Source organism: Pelophylax lessonae (genome assembly GCF_965119305.1).
Source record: "Pelophylax lessonae genome assembly, chromosome: 4".
Taxonomy (NCBI): Eukaryota; Metazoa; Chordata; class Amphibia; order Anura; family Ranidae; genus Pelophylax; species Pelophylax lessonae.
The window spans coordinates 28,339,168-28,354,305 of record NC_138771.1 but is presented as its reverse complement, the minus strand read 5'-3'; the positions used below and the strand labels follow the sequence as shown (position 1 = coordinate 28,354,305).

The following is a 15,138-nucleotide window of genomic DNA, read 5'->3' as shown; positions in this document are numbered from 1 at the left end:
TCTTTTCTTTTTTGATAGAAATTTTTCTCTTGGTTTTTTCCTGTGAGATCTACAATCAACTGCTGCACTGGACGATGGGCTGGGTAATCTAGATCCAGTGGTTACCCCAGTCTGGCCAGCGCACGTGCGCTGACCTCAGCTCCACGCTAGGTCGGCCGCGACATAGCCCCACCAAATAGGGGCTGGCCTGCGAGTTAAACTCCTTGCAAGGTCGCATACAACCAGGTCTTGGCTCGAATTGCAGCTTTCCTCCTGGCCCAGGGTTCCCCTCCATACCATCAGGCGCCCCCCTTCATCTGTCCCCCATCCTACCCCCCCTCCACTTATGGGGGGCTGTGTGGGTGGTCTGTTCCACTTCCTGGGGTAGGGGCAGGGCACTATGCTGGGGATAGGGCGGGGGGTATGCGGCCTGCGACTAGACAAATGGCTGACCAGCGCTTCCTCCCCTTTGCCGTGGGAGAGGAGCATTATCAGTTTGCGGTGTTACCCTTTGGTCTTGCCTCTTCTCCTCGGGTCTTCACAAAAGTGTTTGCCCCAGTGCTGGCATTGTTACGCCAGTGGGGGATCGTGATACTGGGCTACTTGGACGACCTCCTTATGCGAGCGGAGTCTCCTACTGCTCTGGTGGAAAACCTGGAAATCACCATATGATCTCTGAGGGAGTTCGGCTGGATTCTGAGTTTTCAGAAGTCTGCTCTGGTTCTGTCCACAAAGCTGGACTATCTGGGTCTGACTCTGGACTCTTAGCCAAAGTGCTCCTTCCTCTGGACAAATTCCAGAAATTGCAGGCTGCAATTTGTTTTCCTGCTGCCCAACAGATGGTCATCCCTCCGGACTTGCATGCGGGTGCTGGGCCTGATGGTGTCTACCTTCAAGGCAGTTCAGTTTGCACAGTTCCATACGAGGTCCCTGCAAGGGAGATTCTGGCCAAATGGGACAAGACTCCGCAGTCTCTGGACATTAAGATATGGCTGAGCCAGGGAACGAGGGAGTTCCTGATATGGTGGCTTCATTCTTTGGTGCTTCGGCTGGGCAAATTCTTTATCCCCTATTGGACAGTGGTCACCACGGATGATGGTCTGTCCAGCTTGGGAGGCGCCCTCTGCAAAAATTCTGCTCAGGGGCTCTCCACACTGAAAGAGTCCAGACTACCGATCAATGTCTTGGAACTCTGAGTGATCAGACTGTGCCCAGACCATTGGACGGATCATCTTCAGGGATGCCCAGTGCACAATCAATCGGACAATGCCACGGCTGTGGCTTATGTCAATCACTAGGGTGGCACAAGAAGTGTCCTGGGGGCTCTGGAGGTAGCCGGCATTCTAAGATGGGCAAAACGGGTCGTTCCAGCCCTCCCTGTGTCCCAGGCCAAAACATTCAAAGGAAATTGCTTTGCATGCCTTGGATGTGGTTCGGGCGATTAGGGTGTACCTGGCAGCTACTGAGTCTTTTAGGAAATCAGACTCACTATTTGTGCTTATGGATGGGCCTCGGAAAGGGTTGTCCGCTTCCTCTGCGACCATTTTCATATGGATCAGACAGGCAGTGATTCAGGCCTATTTCATCAAGGGTCAGGTTCCTTCTTTCCCTGTCAAGGCACACTCTACTCGGGCGCTCAGTGCCTCCTTGGCCTTCCGTCATCAGGCGTCAGTGACGCAGGTTTGCAAGGCAGCCACCTGGTCATCAGTGCACACTTTCACAAAGTTCTATAAAAGGAATGTGTTGGGATCTGCAGAGGCTTCCTTTGGCCACAAGGTTTTGCAGGCTGCTGTTTAGAGGACCCGGTCCTCTTTGAGGGTGTATTGTTTTTTCCAGGTGAGCTCCAGTTGTTTTGGTTGAGCTCCTGTTTACCTGGTTGGCTAATGTTTAGCCTTGGGAATTTCTTTTTGGCTGTTCCCACCCCTCATGTTTAACACTGCTTTGGGACATCCCAATGGTTAAGACTATCAGGAGCTGTGTCCACCAATGAACGAAAGAGAAAATGGGATTTTTGACTTAACAGAAAATCCATTTCTCTGATGTTCGTAGGACACAGCACCCCACCCCTCTGTGGAGTTGTAATTCTTCTGACACTGCTTGTAACAAAACTGACTACCTATAGCAGAGAGAGGGAGTATACCCCCTGGGACTGCCTATACGCTTAGTCAGACTTTTTTTCTGCCTAGTGCCCTACTTCTGTAGGCGGCAGTATAACCCAATGGTTAAGAAGATCATGAGCTGTTTCTGTCAGTGAACATCAGAGAAATTTAATTTTTTCCTAGAAGTCTGCTCTAAGATACAAGTCATATTTTGGTAATCCCCTGCAACACAAAATTGAATTTTTGGTGAGATACTTCCAAAGGAAAATCACGTCTAAAGGAAAGCAGACCCTACAACTGTCCTCATTAGCACCTTGCAAGTGCCGCAGCTGATTGATAATTATAAAGTCACTCCCGTTCACATCCATTTTGCACATGAACACAGAGAAACAAACGGCTATTTCTTCAGAATAACAAAAGGAAGGAATCTGCAACAAAGTTTAAAATCCCTGCAATGTACAGAGATCACCCAGAGGGGAATGTTTTTATTCTCCAACAAAAGTGGAGTTACTTTTTAGGTGTACCCCAGGGATGTACACCTCTGGGCCTTAACTGCATTATAATCTCTCACTTTACACTTTAAATATTTTTGCATCCCTTGTGATAGCAATAAAGTTAATCATAAGAAAAAAGTTTTATAAATAATAAAAAAATTGTAAAGCATCCCCACGTGCTTACTGGGGTATTGTAGTGAACGTCGGGGTGAGAGCAATAATTTTAGTATCAGACCTCCTGTGTAAGGGTCCTTTCATACGGGCTTTCCATGCGGCGGACTCCGTTTTGCTCAGCAGGGATCGATCCGCCGATCCCCGCTAAGCAGACATCTGACAGGTCTGTCTCAACTGTCTTTGCTGGGACAGTGCTGTCAGAGCCCCGCTGTCCTCTATGGGAGATCGGATTAAAACGGACCGCCTGTCTGTTTTCATCCAATCCGATCCTCCAGATATATGCAAAGTAGGGTTTCCATCCGTCTTAATTTCACGGACAGGATCGGAGAGCAGCGGGTGTCAGCGGACATGTCACCGCTGACATCTGCTACTCTATAGAGGTATATGGAGCATCCGATCAGTTCCGCCTGAAAAACTGAAAAAACAGGCGGACCTGATCGGAAAGCCCGTGTGAAAGGGGCCTTACTCTAAACTGGTAACCTGTTAAGGTGTTTAAACCGTCCCTTATGTAGAATTTTAAGCACCGTACTTTGCCACCATTTCACAGGCAGACGCAAGTAGCCACGAGTAGAGGAGAGTCGATCTGCGGCTCTCCTGAAAGGGGGGGGTGGGGGTCTGTGCTGGTAATCAGAGCATTGATTACCAGTGCAGACCCTTGGGGGGGAGCCACCAGGGATGCCCACCTATGGCCACCAGGGATGGCAATCAGGGCTCAGGGACCCTTTCAGTGCCCTCACCATCAGAGCTGCCCATGATTGCCATATATCAGTGCCACCCACCAGTGCCCATCATTGCAATCTATCAGTGCTGCCCAGCACTGCCCATTATTTCCCACCAGTGCTGCCCATCAGTGCTGCCTATCATTGGCCATCAGTGCCCACCAATGCTGCCTATCAGTGCTACCTATCAGTGCCACATATCAGTGCCACCCCATCAGTGCCTGTCAGTGCGGCCTCATCAGTGCAGGAAAAAACGTATCTACTTTTTTTTTTAAATTTTTTATATATTTGGTGAAATATAAGGGGTCTAAACAGACCCCTGATGTCTCACATTTGAGACAGAGACTGAGGACATAGATTCATCAGTCGCTTTCTGTGCTGCCTCAGCTGCACTGATGCATTAATAAAAGGTGCTCACAGGCTTCCTAATCATTCACAAACCGAAGCATAGTAAAAAAAAAAACAGTTTACTATGCTTCAGCGATAAATGGACACAGGAACAATTGGCACCAATCGCTCACTGTGTTCATTCAGAAATGGAAGGGGCCTGTAAATAACATTTACTGGCCACTTCCTCCTCTCTCCATCCTGAAACCTCTCCCTGTGTGGAGAGGAGAGAAGGGAAGCCCTTTTGAACTGATAGGACCCAGTCCCAGTACAGGAGGGCCAGCTTTACTGCCTTATCAGTGGCCCTGGCGCATGGGATGATTGGTGTGTGCCCGTGCGCACACCCTATGGGGTCCGAAGAGGGTTAAATATATTGCAGGGTATGAGGAAATGAAAAAAAAACATAATGGAAATGTTTCAATCATGTACAGTAAAAAATAAATAATGGCAGTTGCTAAAATAATTTCTCTTCAAACATCTTATCAGCATTGTATTCATGTTGTAGTATTTCGGAAGCTTTCATATCTGTTACCTTTACATTTATTTGTCTAAAAATGTGAGAGAAGTAAATTTATTTTTTTATTTTTATTTTTTTACTGAATTGCTTTATACTAACCAATATCTTTCATTTGCTTTTAGATTTAAGTTGTCTGTCGCACATCTCATTGCCCAGAAGTCTTCTGGAGTTGTTGCAGTGCCCCCTGGGACATTGTCATCGCTGCAGCCAGTCAATGTTTACCATAGTCTATCCAAAGCTCTTTCCTCTGAGGGAGACCCCCATGGCCGGACTTCATCAAGGGTAATTTGAGGGACTGGATCATTTCTGTAAATTGAAGAGTTTATTATATGTTACTAAAACTGATAATTTCACTTGGTCAATCGCAATCTTTAAAGCGCCATTCACATATTTGCGAACGTGAAGAATTAACCACTTTAAGACCGGAAGGATTTACCCCCTTCCTGACCAGGCCATATTTTGTGATTCTGCACTGCGTTACTTTAACGGACAATTGCGCGGTCGTGCGACGCTGTACCTAAATAACTTATGTCCTTTTTCTTCCCTACAAATAGAGCTTTCTTTTGGTGGTATTTGATCACCTGTGCGATTTTTTTTCTTTTTGCACTATAAACAAAAAAGAGCGACAATTTTGAAAAAAAAAAAAAAAACATTTTTCACATTCTGCTATATAACATTCCCCAAAAAAAAAATTAAAAATCAAAATTTTTTAACATTTTAGGCCAATTTGTTTTCTGCTACATATTTTTGAAAAAAAAATCGCAATAAACATATTTTGATTGGTTTGCGCAAAAGTTTTCACGTCTACTAACTACGGGAAAGATTTATGTCATTTTTATTGTTTTTTTTTTTTTTTTTTACTAGTAATGGCGGAAATTTGCGATTTTTAGCGGGACTGCGACATTGCGGCGGAAAGATCGGACACCCTAACTGACATTTTTGAAACTTTTGGGGCGACCAGTGACATTACTACAGTAATCAGTGCTAAAATTATGCACTGTTACTGTAATAATGACATTGGCAGGGAAGGGTTTAACACCTGGGGCGATCAAAGGGTTAAATGTGTACCTAGGGGTGTGTTTTTAACTGTGGGGGGTGTGGCTTGTGAAATGATCATAGAGACCTGTGATCCTACATAGAAGGATCACAGGGGCTCTGTGATCATTTCAGGGAGAAAAACGGTCAGCTGTGTTTACAACAGCCGACCGTTCTTCTCTCTCAGCGGGAAACGATCGCGGGTGTCCGGCGGCAATCGGAGCCACCTGACCAGTGCATCGGAGACCCCGCTCGCCCCCTAGCCTCCTGCGCGTGACCAACGTATAGCTACGTCGGTTTGCCCAGGAGCGGCTGCCTGCCTCAGTATAACTGCGGCGGGCGGTCGTAAAGTGGTTAATGGAGCCCCTGCGTGTCTGCTAAAGTGCAGTAGATTACTCTGCGGGTCAGGAACAAGTGCGATTTCAGGCGCATTCCCCACTTGCAGAGATGTGAACCGCGCCTTAGCAGTGCACATACCCGCAGCAACTTCCCAAATTTCCCATCATGGCTAAATCTCAGGCTGTTATAAAGGCAAAGCTTTCACATTTCCAGCTTGTGTTGAGCCCCAGTTCATATTGGCAATGGCACTGTCCCAATCAGTGCAATGCCAGCTATGCGGCACTGCACTGATTTCCAAAAGTAGTTCCCGCACTACTTTTGGCGACTTCAGGGGCCATTTCAATTAGTGATCGACCGATGTCGTTTTTTTATTGCCGATACCGATATTTTGGCCATTGAATATCGGTATCGGCCAATATTGGCCGATATTTTTGTACAGTTACTATTTTTAGCACATGACAGGTACTGTTGTGGAGGGATCTGGGAGTCTAAAAGACCCCAAACCCCTATTCTGCACTTAAAAGCATTCAAAATGCCAAGTTTGGCTGTTTTGAATGCTGTCTTTTTTTTTTTATTTGGCGCCGAGTACCCAGAAAGGATGTCTGATCGGGTTTTTACATGAAGACCCGATCAGAGCAGAATGCGGCTTTGATCAGGTCTTAGGCGCTGTGCAGGCTCGTTGCCTGGGTCTGCCGGTGGGGCGAGAGACCCAGGCGAGCCACGGGGGGGGGGGGGGGGCGTCCGCTCCTTGTAAGCGGCTTGTCATTACAAGACAGCTGACTGTCGGCTATGGACGCCGGTACCGGGTTGATGCCTCTAGCTGCAAGCATCACCCCTGTACAAGCACTTTCCCGAAATATCGGCAATATCGGTAACCTCCGGGGCTGATTCTGATATATCGGGGAAAGTGCATATTGGCATTGCCGATAATCGGTCGATCCCTAGTTTCAATAGACATCTCTGCATGAACCCACACAGATGTCTTTCAAATTGCCCTGGAACTCGCACTGAAATGCGGGTTTGAAATTGTGCGAGTTCAGCTGGACTCGCACAATTTCAAACCCGCGTTCAGTGTGAGCGTCCCCCTAGGCCTCTTTCACACTTGTGCGACTTGTCCTGTGATTTGGGACTGCAAAGTCGCATGACAAGTCGTCCTCCATGATTTCCAATGAGTACCGTTCATACCTGTACGGCTTCAAAGTAGTCCCTGCACTACTTTGGGCCGTTTTTAATTTGTTTTGAGGTCCATAGACATAGGCATTGCTTTAACTCCAGTGATATTCGCAGTAAAATTGCGGCGTAAAATCACGCAAATTTTTGGTCGCATAAGTGTGAAAGGGGCCTTAGGCGTATGGTCAAGCAAGCTCCATAAATACATGAATGAGCGAGTTTGGGGTGGAGGAACTTGACTGGCCTGCACAGAGTCCTGACCTCAACCCGATAGAACACCTTTGGGATGATTTAGAACAGAGACTGCAAGAATGGTCAAACATTCGCATAGACACACTCCTAAACCTTGTGGACAGCCTTCCCAGAAGAGTTGAAGCTGTTATAGCTGCAAAGGGTGGGCCAACTCAATATTGAACCCTACGGACCCAAGACTGAGATGCCATTAAAGTTCATCTGTGTGTAAAGCCAGGCGTCCCAATACTTTTGGTAATATAGTGTATATATGTACTGCACTGTGTAAATAGAAGGCACTATATAAGTACCATAAATAAAATACTATTTTGGTTTGTTTTTACAGGAGAACAGCTGTCAGTTTTGTGGCTTACTGCTGCTCCACCCAGTGTCTGCAGACATTTGACCTGCTGAGTTGATGCAAATTTATTTCACCACTAATCTCTGACTGTCCCATCTTCTGCGGTCCTTTCACTGTACAAACATCAGGAGCGACCAGGACCTCCTGTATTTGGAAAAAGACCTCAACCTTGTCAACAACATCTAGCAGCTATTACACGTTACTGTCCTTCCCACAGACTTCTCCAAAAAGACAATTTTCTACTTCTGTGTTTACAGATGAATCATTAATACCACAGGGAGGTGGAAGCTCCTTCCAAAATACTTTTGAATGAAGAGATTCAACAGATCTATCCTTAACTTTTAATAAGTGTATATAGTTGTTGAAACAAGGAGGGTGAAATGAGGAGATGGTATAATGTGATGGACTATAAAGGGGTACTGTGTGTGTATGGGTTAACTGTTGAAGAGTGTAATATATATATATATATATATATATATACACACACACGAGAGAGCATTGATAAGGTTAAGAAGAAATATGCTACAATGGGGGACTGGTTAAGAAGAAATATGCTACAATGGGGGACTAAGTCTTAAGTTGCTAACACCAGGCCTTAAAAAGATAAACATTGAATATATTGCAGTTTATCGGTCCTTCGTTTTGGTGGCTCTATTAGTATCCTAATTTTGTACAGTGCAGGACACATGCTTGCTATTCATAGACCCTGGGTTATAGGCTGCTGCCTTCAGGTGATTGGATGCTTGCAAAGCCTTGCTGGACATGACCTGGGGTGTCCCCCTATAACCCCACCCCACTCCATGAGTCCTTTGTTTTTTACTAGTGTCCTAAGGGTGAAGGACCTCTTATGGAGAAGTTATTCTAAGCTTAATTATTTTTTTTCACTTCAGAATTCTTTAAATAACACTTCTCTCTCTTCCTAAACAACAGTTAAAGCAGTGCATCCAGGTCAGTGCAACCTCATTAAAACGGTGGGAGTCATACCAAGACCCCACACCATTGGTATGGCCTGTAATGTTGCTTCGAGCAGCAGATCCAGATTTGGTGCTCACCTTGGCACTGGGTAGAACTTGTGTAGTTGACCACATGGTATTATACAGCTCCAGAGCCATGGGTGGACCATGCCTGTGGAACCTAAATACTGAAGACCTCTCCAGGGTTAGGCCCACTGTAACAGGCAAAGCCTATGCTCTATACAGAGACATGGAAAGGTAAGACAGGGTCACCCTATTTATTGGAATAATACTGTAGACCCATTGAAAGTATTAGACACAATACCTCTATTTCTAACTTTACACTTATCATGTGTATCCTGAATAATATTTGTTTATACTATTAGGAACCCGGAAATGTGTTTGAAACTTGTACAGTGTAAACCTTTCAAACTTGGCACTAAAAATGTCACCTTTCGAAACGTCTCAGGTGGATTATTGCCATAAGGACTTTGTTACAGGACATTCAACACCATCTTGCTGTGAACTCCTTTACAGAAATGCTTATCTTATTTCCACACTTTATTCTGGGAGTATCCCATAGGGCAGGGGTGTCCAACTGCTGTCCCGCGGGCCACGTGTGCCTTCTGATGTGGCCCGCGACCACCTCCTCTTGGATGGCAAGTTGGCAAGCCAAGATCTCGGGTTCCCGAACCGCCATTCCAGAGAACCAAGCCCGCTGTGCGTACAAGTCTGCTGTGCACACATTGTTAAACTTGATTCTCCCGCCATGCCCTTTTGATTACTAAGAGACCTGCCATGTCTAAAAAGACATTCTCCATTCATGAACAAATAGAAAGGACAATTCATGAGGATTAGGTCAGTCCTGGAAAGGTTTTCTAGAATCACTACTGAGCTCTATTCAGGGTAAAAAGAGTTCACAAAAAAAGGGGACTGTTCCGGTAAGAGACCCTGCCATCTCATAATTATCCAATCATCTGATTGTACCTATATAATATGTTTTTTTATTTAAAGACTCTTCTGACAAAATTTGAGACAATCCTAGAAGATCCCTTTACTCTCACAGGACCTGCTCTGCAACCAGCTATTGCTGCAATCTCTATCTGTCAAATCCCAGTAAACTGTACCAGGGCAAAAAAAAATCCCGTCTTGAGAATCCCATTTTCCAGTATGTCCAAGCATTTCTTCAGTAATCACATCACAGTGGTAAAGTGCAACGTTTCAGATCCGGAACCCTTATTCAGGCAAACCCTTGTTAGGTGGATAAGACAGCTCATCTCAAGAGCTTACACTCTAAAGCAGGGGTGTCAAAATCAATTTCATTGCAGGCCCCATCAGCAGTATGGTTGCACTCAAAGGGGCGGTTGTATCTGTAAGGCTATACAAATTTATCCAGGGCTTTTTTTTTTTCAGAGAATAGGTGGAGGAACTCAACCAGCAACCCCCCCACCCCTGCCGAACTGCATCAAATCCTAAAGGGGCAATAAATACCAGTAGTACGTTATATGTGAAGTTCAGGGATGCACAATGTACAGAGTGCAGTTTTAGGGGTGCCCTATGCAAAGAGTGCAGCCTTAAGGGCTATGCATTGTATATAGTGCAGAATTAAGGGTGCGCTATGTACCGAGTGCAGGGGTTAGGGGTGTGCTATGCACAGTGTGCAGTAGGGCTGAACGATAGTCGATGTGATATCGACTATCGTTTTGCGGCCGTGGGCGATATTCATATTGCCAAAGACACGATGTTTAGCATAGGCAGGGAGAAGTCGGGACTCAGCGGGGGGGGGGAGGAGGACTGATTACATCCGTCCCACACTTCAGCGGTGAGCAGCGCGCCGTGAGCAGCTGCACAGCTAACCAATCACGCGTGCCTGCACACCTGATTGGTTCGCTGTGCCGCTACTCATGGCGTGATTGGTTTGCTGTGGCATTGAGAAAACTAGCTGTAGGGGGGAGACTGAACGCGTGGGCTGCAGTGCACGGAAGTCGAGTGAGTCACTGTATGCGGCTGTGTTCTTCTACCGGCTCCTAGTCCTCCTTCCACCACTGTGAGTCCCTACTCCCGAGAGTGAGAGACTGAATAATCCGAGTCGCAGCTTTCTCCTTCCCGGGTTCTGGCTATAGTACAGTGCAGGGATTCATTCCCCCTTCGTCTCTTCACAAGAAGCAGTATATTACAACTTACAGTAGTTTACTTGAGAAATTTGTGTATACATGTACTGATATTGTGAACACTGGTCTTTTGATACACCTGTATTACCTGATTTCTTTTTTTTTTTTTCCGGCTACTGCTGCCGTAAGTGTATTCGATTGCATACAACTTTATACAAACATTTGTCCTTGCATTTCATGTTTATCAGTTTACACATTTTTCTAATAAAAAAAAAAGCCATTCTGTAAATAGACAAGGGGGGGAATCCTGTCATATCTGCACCTTCTTTTCTTCTGCCCATTCTCATCAAATGCAAGGCTTTTCATGAATGGACAAGGGCTAAGGAAAGAAAGAATGAGCAACACAATCCCTGCACTGTACTATTGTCACACCACTGGGAGAAAAGCATTGTGAAAAATTTCCTGCATGAATGAAATTCCTTGGTACAGTACAGAACAGCACTGTAGGCAAAAGGATACCAAGCATTAGAGGTAACTTATTTACATTTTATTTTTGGAAACCCTTTATTGGCTTGTTGGTCACTTGGACAAAAAGTGTGAGAAAATCTCCACAATTGGGACAAACCATTTCAAAGCCCAACAGAGGATTTCAATCTTTCCATACTCTACCCAAATCCTACAAAATAAAAAAAGTTTGGCTGGGGTTGCAGGTTGGATGATTACTATATAGTTTTAAATTACAGTGTTGGGAGTGGCTAGTGTAACGAGTTCCACTTACCTCAGCTACATCATACATCAAATATACAGCTGCTAAATTGCAACCCTGCCCACTGTTTATCCTCTGCCCCCCCCCCCCCCCCCCAACACGTCTGGTCCTCCGTTCTTAGAACGGAGGTACCTGACACCAGGAAAGTCTATGGGGATGTCACATAGAGAGGAAGTAGGTGAGCAGATGATGATCCATGGCAGTGCAGAGATTTTGCGTCTGCAAATCTGGCAAAGGATGCCACAGAAGATTACATTGCACATTACACCTGCCACCCACACTGACTGTCACTGAGAGAGTATCAGTATACCATTATTAACCCTGGCGTGCCCTGTATCTGCAATTACAATCAGAAGGCTGTGCTGCTGCCTGCATGCCCTGCTACAATACTTCATGATTTCCATCCATTCTCAATATCGCAATATACTGTATATCATTGAAAAAAAAATATTGCAATATATTTTTTTTCCAATATCGTGCAAGCCTAGTGTGCAGAGTTCAACTCTCTTTCACAGGCTGTCTGCATCACACTTCAATCCCACCTCGGCTCTGCACCACTCTCCCACATCTCTCACCTCTGCACACATCTTCCTCCACAGCTCTCATCTCTAAAAAAAAAAAAAAAAAGAGCTTCCTCACATTTCACTCACTTACAGAGAGATCATTAGTTGGCATCTGTGCACCCGGGCACGTATGGGGAACACAGTACAGCTTGCCACGTGATGCCCCACCTCACACTGCACCTGCATGTGCATCTCCCTTGTACCCTGCCATAATTGCAGGGTAGACAGGCATCTGTGAGAGCCACCAAGAGCAAAGCTGTCCTTTTAAACACAGAAGGCTTTTGTGTTTACAAGTGACAGTGGTGAGCAGAGAGCGAGAGGCGGAGGTGGTGGAACTGAGTTGTGTTTGACACAAGTTGCTCAGCTTTGTAAGGTTATAAGGGGCATGTCCAGCAAAGCTTTGCACTGACCCATATGCACTGCTTCAATTGTAGAAGAGAGAAAAGTGTTAATTGAAGAATCCTAAAGTGAAATTAACCAATTAGACTTTGAATAATTTCTCCATAAAGGAGAAGTCCTTCAAGGTAAGAGGCTGAGGACTCACAGAGAGGGGTGGGGTTATAGGGGGGACACCCAGGGGTATGTCCAGCAGAGCTCTGCAAATGTCCAGTCACCTGAATGTAGCAGCCTATAACCCAGGATCTGTGAATAGGAAGCCTGTGTTCTATTCTGTACTCCAAAACGTGGAACTCAAAGGTAAGTCAAAATTCCTTTTTCACTTTGCAGAATAAGCAAGTACAGAAAATGCCTATTGATCTTGCCAGAAATGCGGTGGGCTTGCTACTTTCTGTGAGCTTAATAAAAAGCACAGCAATCTCTACTAGACCAGGAGTGTCAAACTCCATTTCATCACAGGCCACATCAGCATTATGATTGTCCTCAAAGGGCTAGTTGGATCTGTAAGACTAGATGTCTAGAGCACCCAACTCCCCCTTACATCAGATGTCAAGAGGCTCCCACCATCAGAAGACCCCACCCTCCCTTACATCACAGTGCACCCCCGTGTTGCTGCTGGGGGCAGAGGTGGGAAGCAGAAAGTGCATGGTCTGGAGGAGTACTGAGTCTGCTGAATGCAGAGACCAGGGGAAGCGGAGAAAACGGGTTGCTGCAGCTACAAAGAATCTGTAGGAGGAGTTAGTTCCTCCTCTCTGCTGCCAACTGCTGAGGAAGGGAGAGATAAGCATCTTCACAGCTGCAGAGGGGGATGCCGTAGCTGCAGGAGAGGTGCAATGTTCACATGAAATGGCCTGGTGGTCCATATTCGGCCTGCAGGCTTTGTGTTTGACACGTGTACTAGACCCATCAGTCCATCATGTAATGGAGATGAACAAGGGTAGACATACAGAAGGGTGTTTTTTGCTACATTAGGTAAAAAATAAAGAAAAGTAAACAGAAAATGAATGCAGCCACTTTAGCTAGGAACTGGTAAGCTGCAATTTATTAAATTTTGTTTTTAGGTTTGAGGCTAGGTTCACAGTTCTGTTTGTGGGTGCGGGAATCGTAGCGATACCCACAATGAAAATGCACAGGTGGGGCTTCTGTTCATTCTGAATGGAACCCCCATGCACATAAAATCGCAGTGTGGGAACTGCTGGGAAATCACATGGTTAAAAAGACCAAGCAATTTCCCTGTGGCTGCATTTTTAAAAAGGTTTTTTTTTTGCATGGGCTGCCGTGCCCGCGCAAAGGTGGCCTGCAAAAATGCATAGGTGTGAACCTAACCTAAAGCCTAGCTCTGGGCACAATAAATTGACAGAGCTTAAAGTTATACATTTCACAAAAACAATTCACCCATCATGCTGATTTTATTCTGCATTTGGCAGATCTGTTTACATGCTGAGATTAGTACAGTACCCGCTGTTCTTTTGGCCCGCTCAGATGTCTTATAGACCCCATCGCTATGGTTGTGTCTTTGCCTCGCTCTCCTCCTTGCCATTCACAAAACACACAGTCCCTGGCTTCGTTTTGTGAATGGCTAGAAGGAGAAGGAGGCAGAGACATGATCATAGTGCTGGGGTTTATGAGACCTGCTGCGCCTACATCAAAGTGGACTGTAAGTACAGCACAAGCTGTGCTAACCCTGCCATGTAAACAAACAATTTGTTGGATGTAAAACAAAAGCCAGCATGACTGGGAGGGTTGTTAATTTGGCAGCAGAATATATAACTGTTTTAGCCCTGGTCAGTTTTCTCTATCGTTCATTGACGGATGCAGCTCCATATTCTTCTTAACCATTGATTATTCTGCCCCCTACATGTGTAGGACACTAGTCAGGAAAAAAACGTTACCACGCCTATGGTGCAGTTCCTGAAGGCATACAACCACTCACTCTGCTATAGGATTCAGTTTGTTTCTGCCTAGTTTAGGAGTAGGACCTAGTTCCTGACTGGGACTTCGGTCTTAGCTTGTTTTTTTATTTTAAAGGAAACCTTTGTTAAAATTTGAATTTTTTAGCTAGTTATGTTTCTGAGAGAACTGAAATCAACAGCCGGACTGGGTTCCGAACTAGATATCCTAGATCCTTAAGGTCTCCGGCCAGCGAGCGTGCGCAGGTTATAACCCCACGCTAGGCCTCGCCACGACAGAGCCCCGATGGACGGGGGCTGGCCCGCGAGTGAAACACCTCTCCGGGACGCATAAGACCTGGTTCAGCCTGAGTCGTATCGTGCCCCTTGGCCATCAGCACACCCACCCCCGAGTGGAGAGTTAGTTTGTCCGGAGTGGCGCGCACCCAATTATCGTTGGTATGTTGAGTAATGTCCCATAGCTTTTGTGGTCTCGGGTGGACGTGGGCCCCTCCTTGGGATGGTCGGACCCCTGGGTTCCCTTCCATTTCCCCCAGCCCCTCTAACAGTCATGGTGGTCTTTCGCCCCCCCCCCCCCATCCTTGGGTTAGGTAATAGTGGGCTTTGCCACTTGCTCCAGAAAGGGGGGGTGGATGTGGTTGTTGCTGACCGGGCTTTCCGGATCGCACATGGGGGTCTTTGAGCAAGTTCCCGGCCCCCTGGGTGTTAGTGACTGGTGCAGGGATGTCCTTTGGGCTCCCTGCGGTGGTTATAGGCTTGGGGGGGAGCGGATGTTTCTTCATCCATGGGTCTGCGCCTCGCATTTCTGGGTCGGCCCGAAAATGTCGTCAGAAAATACTCGCAGCTGTCTGGGTACCTGACCAAGCCGACTGAGTGCCTGACCGAGATGAGGTGCCTGACTGAGATGATCGAGATGAGATGCCTGAACAAGCTG

General features: G+C 46.2%; 1 protein-coding gene across 2 annotated transcripts in view; it reads left to right on the top strand.

Moving 5' to 3' along the window:
* The window catches only part of LRRC28 (leucine rich repeat containing 28), an 83,771-nt gene extending 75,935 nt beyond the window's left edge, over nt 1-7,836 (top strand). For both annotated transcript variants that reach the window (XM_082253177.1, XM_082253178.1), the window contains exons 9-10: nt 4,492-4,651; nt 7,491-7,836. In XM_082253177.1, the coding sequence (XP_082109303.1) occupies nt 4,492-4,651; nt 7,491-7,563 (233 nt within the window). In that variant the 3' untranslated portion in view covers nt 7,564-7,836. The remainder of the gene's footprint in view (nt 1-4,491; nt 4,652-7,490) is intronic.
* Nucleotides 7,837-15,138: the final 7,302 nt, after the last annotated feature.